This window comes from Microcebus murinus, unplaced genomic scaffold, assembly GCF_040939455.1.
Source record: "Microcebus murinus isolate Inina unplaced genomic scaffold, M.murinus_Inina_mat1.0 scaf010_hap2_Mmur4.0, whole genome shotgun sequence".
In the NCBI taxonomy this organism is placed as follows: domain Eukaryota; kingdom Metazoa; phylum Chordata; class Mammalia; order Primates; family Cheirogaleidae; genus Microcebus; species Microcebus murinus.
In genome coordinates this window covers 259,314-271,336 of record NW_027438956.1, presented here as the reverse complement: position 1 = coordinate 271,336, position 12,023 = coordinate 259,314, and the positions used below count along the sequence as shown (strand labels likewise).

At 49.9% G+C, this 12,023-nt stretch overlaps 1 protein-coding gene across 3 annotated transcripts in view; it reads left to right on the top strand.

The window, feature by feature from the left end:
• Positions 1-12,023, top strand: part of CCDC57 (coiled-coil domain containing 57) — a 100,485-nt gene that overhangs the window by 31,071 nt on the left and 57,391 nt on the right. For all 3 annotated transcript variants that reach the window (XM_075999840.1, XM_075999839.1, XM_075999841.1), the window contains exons 8-10: positions 4-162; positions 9,432-9,594; positions 10,412-10,543. In XM_075999840.1, coding sequence (XP_075855955.1) covers positions 4-162; positions 9,432-9,594; positions 10,412-10,543 — 454 coding nt within the window. The remainder of the gene's footprint in view (positions 1-3; positions 163-9,431; positions 9,595-10,411; positions 10,544-12,023) is intronic.

The window sequence follows — 12,023 nt, the reverse complement described above, 5'->3', positions numbered from 1 at the left end:
TAGGCTCCGTGAAGACGCATCAGCCCTAAAATCTGCCTGGGACGCCCAGATCGCTCAGCTGTCCAAGGAGATGATCTCCAAAGACCTTCAGGTCCAGACGCTGCAGCAGGCAGAGGCCAAGCTCAAGGCCCAGCTGGCTGCGTTTCAGCAGGACATCGACAGGTGGGTGTCCCGGGCAGGTGCAGCTGTTGGTGCTAAGGATTCAGAACTGAGCAAATCAAGCCCCCGACCTCACGTCCTTTTGAGGGACAAAGACAGGGGAGGAGCTAGTAGAAGCTGGACGTGTGGCTGTGCGGCAGTGAGTGGAACGGGGCGTGGGTGTGGGGTCAGGGGCCTTTCGGGGTGGGGGGACGGTGTCCTTCAGTCTGACGAGAGCCATGACAGTGTCCATGCTCTGGAGCCTGTGTGAAGAGTCGCCTCTGTCTTTTGTCTGATTGTTCACGTTTTAGAGTTTTTTCTTGTCAGTTGGGATGGACACTTACTTGAGTGAAGGTAATGTCCTATTTCCCACGTATATTAAAATCAACTTTATTACTGGAGAGTGATTTAAATATTTAAGTAAGGCACACACCGTGGCCGTGCACCTGCGTAACCACCACTCCAGGTGAGACTTTGCACCTTTCCGTCGCCCCACCCTCTCCTCACACCGGCCCCCACCCCCCACCGCCACTTCTGTCACTGCGGGAGAGCTGGTCTGTTCACACATCTCATCCGAGTGGGATCATAGGGTGTTTCCATGTGGGTCTGGCTTCCTTGGCTTAAGGTGATCATTTCCAGATCAGTGCATGTCGCACGTATCTGTAGGTTGTTCCTTTTATTTATTTTATTTATTTTTTTTTTTTTGAGACAGAGTCTCGCTTTGTTGCTCAGGCTAGAGTGAGTGCCGTGGCATCAGCCCAGCTCACAGCAACCTCAAACTCCTGGGCTCAAGCAATCCTCCTGCCTCAGCCTCCCGAGTAGCTGGGACTACAGGCATGCGCCACCATGCCCGGCTAATTTTTTTTCTATATATATTAGTTGGCCAATTAATTTATTTCTATTTATAGTAGAGACGGGTCTCACTCTTGCTCAGGCTGGTTTCGAACTCCTGACCTCGAGCAATCCGCCCGCCTCGGCCTCCCAGAGTGCTAGGATTACAGGCGTGAGCCACTGCGCCCGGCCTGTTTCTTTTAATTGTTCAGTAGTGTTCTATTGTTTGGAGATACAACAGTTTATTTCAGATTTTCTATTTTTCTGTTTTTCCTGTATCAGTTTTGGTAATTTCTGTCTTTCATTGAGTTTCTCCATTTTATCTAATTATTTGGGAGGTTTGTGTTTTTTTTTGTTTATTGGTGTTTTTTTTTGAGACAGAGTCTCACTCTATTGCCCTGGGTAAAGCGCAATGGTGTCATTGTAGCTCACAGCAGCCTCCAGTTCCTGGGCTCAAGCAATCCTTCTGCCTCAGCCTCTCAAAGTGCTAGGGCTACAGGCATGAGCCACCATGCCTGGCTCATGAAGTTCTTTTATTAAGTGCATAAAGATTTGAGTTTGTTATGGCTTCTTGACAAATTGACCCTTTTATTAGTAAGAAATAGCCCCCTTTGGCTGGGCGTGGTGGCTCACGCCTGTAATCCTAGCACTCTGGGAGGCCGAGGCGGGCGGATTGCTCGAGGTCAGGAGTTCAAAACCAGCCTGAGCAAGAGTGAAATCCCATCTCTACTATAAATAGAAATAAATTAATTGGCCAACTAATATATATAGAAAAAATTAGCCGGGCATGGTGGTGCATGCCTGTAGTCCCAACTACCTGGGAGGCTGAGGCAGCAGGATTGCTTGAGCCCAGGAGTTTGAGGTTGCTGTGAGCTAGGCTGATGCCACGGCACTCACTCTAGCCTGGGCAACAAAGCGAGACTCTGTCTGAAAAAAAAAAGAAATGAAAAGAAGTAGCCCCCTTTATTCCTGGTAATATTCGTTGTCCCGAAGTCTACTTTGTCTGAAATGGGCAGTGCTGCTGGAGCTGTTTCAGGCTGAGTTTGCACAGCTGGTCTTCCCACTCTCATGCTTCATCATTAGGGTGTGCTTCTTATGGGTGGCATGTGGTGAGTCTTCTTATGTGTAGTGTGATAATTTCTGCCTGCCTCTTCAGAGGATTTAGATAATTTAATGCTATTACTGAAATAAGTTTGGGTGTAAATATCCAACTTGCTCTTTGTCTTCTATTTTCCTCATCTGCTCTGTTTCTTTCTTCACTGCATTTTAAAAAATTTTTTATTGAGACAGTCTCACTCTGTTGCCCAGGCTAGAGTGCCGTGGCGTCAGCCTAGCTCACAGCGACCTCAAACTCTTGGGCTCAAGCAATCCTTCTGCCTCAGCCTCCCAAGTAACTGGGACTACAGGCGAGTGCCACCTTGCCCAGCTAATTTTTTCTATATGTTTTTAGTTGGCCAATTAATTTCTTTCTATTTTTAGTAGAGATGGGGTCTCACTCTTGCTCAGGCTGGTTTCAATCTCCTGACCTTGAGCGATCCTCCTGCCTCAGCCTCCCAGAGTGCTAGGGTTACAGGCATGAGCCACCGCACCCAGCTTCACTGCCCTTTAAAAAGTAGTTGGGGCCGTCTGCAGTGGCTCACGCTGTAACCCCAGTACTCTGGGAGGCCGAGGCGGGAGGATGGCTCGAGGCCAGGAGTTCAAGACCAGCCTGAGCAAGAGCAAGACCCCCTTCTCTATCAAATAATACAAAAAATTGGCCCAATGTGGCATCAGGCCTGTGGTCCCAGCTACTCAAAAGACTGAGGCAGGAAGATCATTGAGCCCAGGAGTTGGAGGCTGCAGTGAGCTATGAAGACACCACTGCACTCCGGCCTGGGCAACAAGACAAGACTCTGTCTTCAAAACATAAATAATTAATAAATATAAAAAATGAAAAGTTGAATATTTTTAGTATTCCATTTTATTTCCAGTTGTTTGATTGTGTAAATCTCTCTGCTTTATGTATTTCATGGTTGTTCTGAAATTTATAAGATGCGCAGTCTACCTTTCTTTTTCTCTCTCTCTTTCTCTCTTCTCTTTCTCTCTTCTCTTTCTCTTTCTCTTTCTCTTTCTCTTTCTCTTTCTCTTTCTCTTTCTCTTTCTCTTTCTCTTTCTCTCTCTCTTTCAGACAAGGTCTCACTCTGTCACCCAGGCTTAGAGTACACTGGCAGAATCACAGCTCCTTGTAACCTTGAACTCCTGAGCTCAAGCGATCCTCCTGCCTCTGCTTCCCAAAGTGCTGATCGCAGGTGCAGAGCATTGCGCCCGACCTAGATCCACAGTCTCTGTCTGTAAATAACGTTTATCTCTTCGAGGGAAAACCCTTCGATTCAACCCCCTCAATTTATGATCCTGCTCAAGGTACAGGATTTATGCCTTTTCTTCTTTTTTACCATTTTCTTATGTTTTACACGTATAGGGAGAGTTATTTTTGCTTTGATCAGACAACTATCATTTATAAAAACTTAAAAAATAAGAAAAAAAATTTATACTTTTTCCAATATTTATTTCTGATTCTCTTCACTTTTAAAAAATCAGATTTGAAGTTTCCACATGGAATCATTTTTCTTCAGCCCTCAAACCTTCCTTTTGGGTTTCCTGCAGTGCAGATCTGTAGCTCATGAGTTATCTCAGCTTCTGTGTGTCTGAAACTTTCTCGCCTTAATCTTTCTGAGGAGCATTTTCACTAGATGAAAAATTCTAGGTGGAGAGTTTTTTTCTTTCCGCATGGTAAAGGTATTTTGTTGCCTTCTTATGAGGGGGCTTTGGCCATTCTTTGTTCCTCTGTATATAATAAGCCTTTTGCCTGTGGTTTTACATTTTCCTCTTTGTCACTGATCTGTAGAACCCCGACTGCTGCACACCGTGGGGAGTCCTGTGAGTGAGCCCGAGTGTTTCCTCCTTCTGGGACTCCAGGTGCGCGAGTGCCGGCTGGTGCTTGTGTGGGGGCCCACGCGGTCCCTGCAGCTCTGTGCGCCATGTTCACTCCTTTTGCTCTCTGTGCTTCTGTCCAAATCATTTCTCTTTTGGTATTTTCCTGTTCACTGACCTTTCTTTCTACAGTGTCTCATCTGCTGTTAAGTCTGGTGGGTTTTCTACTTAATACATTTTATTTTTCAGCTCTTAATGGTCCATTTAGTCTTGTTTATATAATTTATTTCTGTCATTATTTGCACGGTTGCCTTTAAGTCTCTGAACGTATTTGTAATAACGGTTGTAAAATGTTTTTGTACTAATTTGCTAATTCCAGTGTGTCTCTGTGTCTGGGTCTGTTTGTATTCTCATTTTCCTGCTGAATAGAGGCCACATTGTTCCTGCTTCCTTGCACACCTAGAAAGTGTGTACTGGTTGTCAGACATCGTGAATGAATATTGTGCTGGTGAGTGTCTGCTTCTGTTTTCTCCTTTAACAAGTGCTGCCTTTGTTTGGCTGCAGTTAAGTACCTGCACAGCAGCCTAATCCTCTTGAGACTGGTTTTATTTTATTCATTTATTTATAATTTTGAGACAGAGTCTCACTCTGTTGCCCGGGCTAGAGTGCTGTGGCGTCAGCCTAGCTCACAGCAACCTCAAACTCCTGGGCTCCAGCAATACTTCTGCCTCAGCCTCCCGAGTAGCTGGGACTATAGGCACAAGTCACCATGCCCGGCTAATTTTTTCTATATATTTTTAGTTGGCCAATTTAATTTCTTTCTATTTTTAGTAGAGACGGGGTCTCGCTCTTGCTCAGGCTGGTCTCAAACTCCTGACCTTGAGCGCTCCGCCTGCCTCTCAGAGTGCTAGGATTACAGATGTGAGCCACTGCCACCGGCCCTTGAGACTGGCTTTAAATCTCCGCAGGGCACGGCTAGAGAAGCCAGCGCTGTGACAGGGCCTCCCCTGAGCACTCCCCAGCCGGGCCGCCCTGGCAAGCTCTGGGACTCGGTGCAGCTCCCTGCCAGCTGCTCTGTCCCAGCCGTTGCTCTTTGCCCAGCCTCTGCTGTCCCTAGTGCGTCTGCAACGCAGTTGTCAGCCGCGGTTCCCAGGGGCCCTGGGCAGCTTGCAGGAGCTGCCTGCGCGCTGGTGCTCTGCCTCCTGAGGTCCCCTTCAGCCCCCTCAGCTTCCCCGACTCCGACCCTCTTCTTCCTCAGCGCTCAAGGCCACCGTGCCTTGCTTGGGTTCGCGCCCCGGCTCTAGAAGGCACTCCCGAGGGAAAGCCAGCAGCGGTTAGGCGCATCCTGTGAGGCCCCTTCTCTGAGGGACCGTGGTGCTGCCTGCCTGTTGTCTGGGAAGTGAGAGCTGCTTCGTGTTTTTGTCCTGGTTGTTTAAAACGGGAAGACAAGCCTGGCGTCGAAGCCACCAGGCGATGTTTTAAAGATTTATTTACATTCTGTAGTTACAGGGATTAAAAACTGTGTGTGCTAGTGTTACCAAAAACTCGGCACTTGTCCCTGAGGCGGAATAACCAGGGCAAGCGGTTTGAGGAGGGAGGAAAGAGAGAGTCTACTTTGCCAGCAAAGGAGGAAAAAATGGCAGTTCTCGTCTCAGAAAAAACCCAAACTTCCTGAACATTCTTGGAAACACAGAGCTTTTAAAGGATGGGTTCTCAGCTTCAGGCAACTACAGGTGATAATCCTGATCCCCCCATCTCTGCTGAAGACAACCTCTGACCTCCTCTGCCCAGAGTCTCCCTTTGCCAGGCCGGGCTGGGCCGTCTCCTGATGCACAAAGGACAGAAGACTCACCTGCCCCTCCTAGCACCGACTGGAGGCCGGGATGCAGCTTTAGAGACAGAAAGTGTTTTTGCCGTTTTTTCCAGGCCACACCTCTGTTGCAGTAGCACTTTACTACCATGTTTCCCCGAAAATAAGACAAGGTCTTATGTTTATTTTTCCTCAAGAAGACACCCTAGGGCTTATTTTCAGGGGTTGTGTTATTTTTTTTTTAGTACGGTACAACAATCTACATTTATTCAAATAGAGTTAAGTCGTCTTCTTCTGGAACATCATCCTAACTCTCCAAACCCCGAATTCCATCCTGAATTTCTTGCGACTCTGTTTCCTTTAGAACCATCGGCCCCAATCTCTCATGTCGAGCCATAGAGCTCTCCTGGGGCAGATGACAAGGGCTGCTCATCTTCTTTCCCGCTCCACGACAAAATGCATGGGTTGTGCAGATGCGCTGCGTAGCCACGCCTGTCACTAGGGCTTATTTTTGGGGTAGGGCTTATATTGTGCAAATGCTTAGAAATCCTGCTAGGGCTTATTTTATGGATAGGTCTTATTTTCGGGGAAACACGGTAAGTGTCGTCCTCAGTGGCGTGGAAATTTAAACGAGTTACTGGCCCTTCCCAACAGTTGAGAAGCCCTGTTCCAGCGCACCCTTGGGTCATTTCTTTTCAAAACAGATCGATAGACAATGAACTGGAGCCTTATATTTCTTAAAATCTTTATTTCTGCCTTCTGGCGCGAATGGTAATTTAACAGTTTAGTTACAAGATTACAAACCACAGGTGGGGAACTTTTTCATGTTGGAGGCCTCATTAACTTAGCGGCAATCAAATAAGGCCACGTTCAGGAAACTTCAGTTAGATATACTTAAAAATGTATATTACTTTGTAAAAATCTAACTGCCATGTACTTCATAATTGAAAAAAATGAAAACCATTTTTTAAATTTATTTTATTTAATTTTTATGTTTTTTTTTTTTTTTTTTTGAGACAGAGTCTCGCTTTGTTGTCCAGGCTAGAGTGAGTGCCGTGGCGTCAGCCTGGCTCACAGCAACCTCAAACTCCTGGGCTCCAGTGATCCTTCTGCCTCAGCCTCCCGAGTAGCTGGGACTACAGGCATGCGCCACCATGCCCGGCTAATTTTTTATATATATATCAGTTGGCCAATTAATTTCTTTCTATTTATAGTAGAGACGGGGTCTCGCTCTTGCTCAGGCTGGTTTTGAACTCCTGACCTTGAGCAATCCGCCCGCCTCGGCCTCCCAAGAGCTAGGATTACAGGCGTGAGCTATGTTTTTTTTGAGACAGAGTCTCACTTTGTTGCCCAGGCTAGAGTGAGTGCCGTGGCGTCAGCCTAGCTCACAGCAACCTCAAACTCCTGGGCTCAAGCAATCCTCCTGCCTCAGCCTCCCGAGTAGCTGGGACTACAGGCATGCGCCACCATGCCCGGCTAATTTTTTGTATATATATTAGTTGGCCAATTAATTTCTTTCTATTTATAGTAGAGACGGGGTCTCGCTCTTGCTCAGGCTGGTTTCGAGCTCCTTGAGCTCAAACGATCCTCCTGCCTCGGCCTCCCGGAGAGCTAGGATTACAGGCGTCAGCCACTGTGCCCGGCCACCATTTGTTAATGTTAAAGTTAACAAACCTTCTGATGACTTTGTTGTGTCCGCTTTTTGTTGGGAAGCATTTGAATGTTTGGTGGCAGCCTGGAGGTCGGATGCAGATGGGCATCTGTCACCTGTGACCCTAAGGGCGTCTTGATCAGGGTCAGGTAGGAGAATGTAGACTCACAGCAACAAGTGGTTGAAAAGCAAGAAGGTATTTCTCGGGCATGTTGCTGTAGGCGTGGGTATTCTGCTGCATTTTTCCATATTTCAATGGGATCTTCCTTAGCATCGATAATGACGTTAAAATGTCATCTGCTGAGAGCTCAGTCAATTCCGGCTGAAGTTCTTTAGGTGTCTTGGTGGTACCAACTAGGTGAGGCTGAAATGCTAATTTGAGTGTGTTGCGATGCTCAAAGTCAGTGAACCTTCCATTGTGTTCCCCAATTAACAGGTCTTAACCGCTGCGTATTCTGCAGATGATTCGCTTATATATCCTGCTCACCAGTGACCTTTGCTAACCGGGGAAATGTTCATCTGAAATTTCCTTTTGAAGAAGTGTTTTGAAAAAAAGATAGCTTTTTTCAAAATACTTGGAGTTTTTGCCACGTATCCTATACACACTTAGTTTTGCCTTGCAAAGAAATGGTCCAGTTGTTTTGATTTGACATGGTATCACACAGAAATGCTGCATTCTTGTAGAAATCTTCTTTCAATAATTCACAGTGCTGATTCTGTTCTTCGTAAAATTTAACTGTCTGTTCTTGCCGAGGTAAAATTTTGGCTGACACCTGTCCCTGCCATAGCCAACACACTTCAGAATATGGCAAACCCACACTGCATACATCATGCAACTTTAGCACCTGACAACACTGACGGTGCTGTGTTGCATTTGGGTGAATGTACTTACAACTTCTTGTCAAGTTGCAATTTTAAAAGGCCACATGTAGCCTTAAGGCCGGGGATCTCCACCCCTGTCCCAGACCATTTCCCCTCTGGATTTTAAAACCAATTGTGTGTTACTTTGTTATTTCTAGGTAAAAAATTAACGGGAAGGAAGCTTCAAACAACACCCATTTATCATTTTGGTTTCTTGGCCATTGGTCTGGGCCTGGCTCTCCCCAGGCAGAGGGAGGGTGCGGCCAGGCCTGCCCTCTCCTCTGAGGCTCCAGTCCCGGAGGGCAGGAATCAGTTCTAGTAGCCGTGGGGCTGAGGTCCCTTCCTTGCTGGCTGCCAGCTGGAGTAGCTCTGGGCGCCAAGACTCACCCTCAGGTCCTGGGACCCGCTCACAGCAGGGGTCTCCATCCAGTCTTGTATGGTTCCACGTCACTGTGTCACCACCTGGGGTGGGCGGGGCCCACACTCAGGGGCGGGGCTCTTGGGGCCGAGACTCCGCCCCCATGCATGGCCTGTTGTCTTCCAGCCCCAGCCTTGCTGGCAGGAAGGCTAATGTCGGCACACTTCTCTCTCGCTCTCTGGAAAATCTTCTGGCTTTCCTCCTTGTCCTCGGTAGTCCACAGTCTGCCCTGGCAGTGTATGCACGGGTCTTTGAAGCTGTCTGGCGCAGGGTGGATCCCTCAGCCCGAAGACCCAGCTCTTGCTCTGACCTGGCGGGTTTACCCCTCTCCTTCCTGGATGACATCTCCCTCCGTTCTGATCTGTCAGACCCCCTGCGAGACAGAACCAAACCTCTTGTCCTCCTAACTTTTTCCGTCCCTTTGTCCCTTTGCACTATGTCCTGGAAGGTTCTCTCGAGTTTTGCTCTTCAGCTGTGTCTGCACTGCTCTAGTTGTTTGCTTCTCACAACTGAAAATCCTCTCAAATTTCTGTGCGTAACAATTTTTCTTATCTTTTTAAAGGTTATTGGCTTTATTCCCTCTCTTCTCACATACCTGTTCTTCTTTCTGAGTGTGGTCACCCTCTTTGACAGTGTCGGGCCTGACACCTGCTTGCCTCTCTTCCTGGCCATCCTGCGTGTCTGTCCTGGGCCGGCGCGTCCCTGGGACGGGGAGGGCGAGCGGCAGCTCCTCCTCGTTGCCCTCCACGCCCCGCTTTGCAGTGGGGGGGCGCGGGAGACGGTGACGTCGGGCGGCGTGGCTGTGTCCGTAGGTACAAGCGGCAGCTGTCCCTGGCAGTCGAGAGGGAGCAGAGCCTGCAGCGCGAACAGGTGCAGCTGGGCCTGGACTGGCAGCGCCGCTGTGACCACGTGGAAAGGGACCAGATCCAAAAGTCAGAGGCCTTGATTCAGGGTCTGACCTCGGCGAGAGACCAGGTGTGTGTGGCCGCGGCGTCACCGGGGCCTTCTCAGCCCTTCGGCAAGGGGGGGGCGGGGCTCTCACCAAATCCTTCCTTAAATTGAAAACCCTAAACCTCACAGTTGATTTCTAGCAGTTTGATTTCTAGCAACAAAAATTACAGCAGTAAAAATGTGCTGCTTGCCGGGCGAGGGGTCTCACGCCTGTAATGCTAGCACTCTGGGAGGCCGAGGCGGGAGGATCGTTGAGTTCAGGATTTCAAGACCAGCCTGAGCAAGAGTGAGACCCCGTCTCTACTAATAAAAATAGAAAGAAAATTACTTGGACAGCTAAAAATATATAGAAAAAATTAGCCAGGCGTGGTGGCACATGCCTGTAGTCCCAGCTACTCGGGAGGCTGAGGCAGGAGGATGGCTTGAGCCCAGGAGTTGGAGGTTGCTGTGAGCTAGGCTGACACCACGGCACTCTAGCCCGGGCAACAGAGTGAGACTCTGTCTCAAAAAAGAAAATGTGCTGCTGCCCCGTCTCCCCTTTGCCGAGCTCTGTTGCACGTGCTGTTTCTCCAGCTGAGCAGCTGCATGTTTCTGGCGGTGCCAGGCGACCCCTGCCCCCGTGCTGTGGCCCTGCGGGGGTGGCCGGGGCACTGGGCAGGAAGGGTTTAGCTGCTGGCTACCGTGGGGACACCCCAACTCAGAGCGTCACTGTGGCCCAGGTCCTCCAAGGATTTCTCGCCTGCGTCTGCCGTGCGCTTGCTAAGCAGGGGGGAGCGGTCTCTCTGTCTGAGGCTGGCACTGCCCGGCAACTGCAGACACCCTGAGCCTGCCTGTTTTCCAGGCGGCCGCCAAGCTGCAGGAGGCCAAGCGGGCGCTGCGGGAGCAGGAGGCGGCGCTGAAGGCGGTGACCTCAGAGCGAGACCAGGCCGTGCAGGCGCTGAGGACACACGGACTCCCCACGCCAGGGGCACAGGTGAGCGCCCGCCCCGCACACCCTCTCCTCCCTGAGCCTCCTTGCCGGCCCTTCCCTCCCGGCTTCAGTAAGCAGCAGCTTCCCCAAACCGGAGCCAAGTCTTTCTGTCGTGTTCCTTTTTCAATGACTGGTTTCACTAGCGAGGTCAGTCTGAGGATTTAACCACTTTGGTACGAGCCGCGACTATAGTGGACAGCCACAGGTGAACGCACACAGCCGAGCCGAGACTTTAGCCGACAGCCATGATATGAATTTTCTAATTTTTCATTTATCAAAATAAAATGTCAACATTGAAAAATAACGTAATGAAAACATACACGTATATGTTACCTATTCTGATTTACGTGACAAGTAAAGCTGCCTATAAAGTGAAACAAGCTTCCAGTGCTTTAAAGCTTTCCTCATCACACAAGAGCAGAACGGACCCGTCGTCAATGCACAGCACAAGCTGTCGTGTGGACCGTGAGCACCGGCTGTGGGCGAGGTTTCTCGGCCGGTGAGCGCGTACCGAAGTAGTTACAGAGTTAGGATGAACACATAGCAGGGTCTTCCTTGCGTCTCTCACATTTGGAAGCTCTGAAAACCCCAGCTCCAAACGCTTTCAGACGCCAGACGTTGCTGAGGTCGCTGGCGTGGCGTCCGTCTCAGCAGGGCCGCGGCGGGCGCTCTGAGCCCGCCCCTGTCAGGGCAGCGCTGGTTTCCTTTGTGTTGTAGCTGAGGGCTTGGCCTGTGCCAGGGTCTCCCAGCTCCTTCGAATTGGAGGCTGGTGCCGTGTGCCCTGACATGCGGGACGGGGAGGAACATGCCTGCACTGTCTCGGCCTGTGAGAGCAGAGCCGCGTCCACGGCCGAGGGGCTGGGTAGGGGTCCGAGGGGCCAGGACAGCACGAGGCTGAGAGATGAGGGGCCTGACGAGGGAGGGCTGTCTCCAGCCTGCAAGTGGCATTTCTTTTCCACAGGTGTGTTTACACACACGAGACACACGCATCTTAAATGTACAGGTCAGTGAGTTAGGCAAGTGTCCCGTGCTAACAAGGTGGGGAGCGTTCCAGCCCCCGCCCCAGATGCCCATGCCCCACCCTGTGGGCCCCACCTCCCCGCCCAAGGCAGCCGCCGTCCCACTTCCTCTCCTCGTCCACTTGCTTTTCTGCCCAGGTTTGTTTCCGCCAGGAGTGCTGAGGTGGCCACGTGTGTGTGAGACCCACATATTAACTATAGTTAAGAATTTTGGGGCCAGGTGTGGTGGCTCATGCCTATATAATCCCAGCACTCTGGGAGGCCAAGGCGGGTGGATCGCTCAAGGTCAGGAGTTCAAGACCAGTCTGAGCAAGAGTGAGACCCCGTCTCTACTATAAACAGAAAGAAAATTAACTGGACAACCAATATATATAGAGAAAATTAGCCGGGCATGGTGGCGCATGCCTGTAGTCCCAGCTACTCGGGAGGCTGAGGCAGGAGGATCGCTTGAGCCCAGGAGTTTG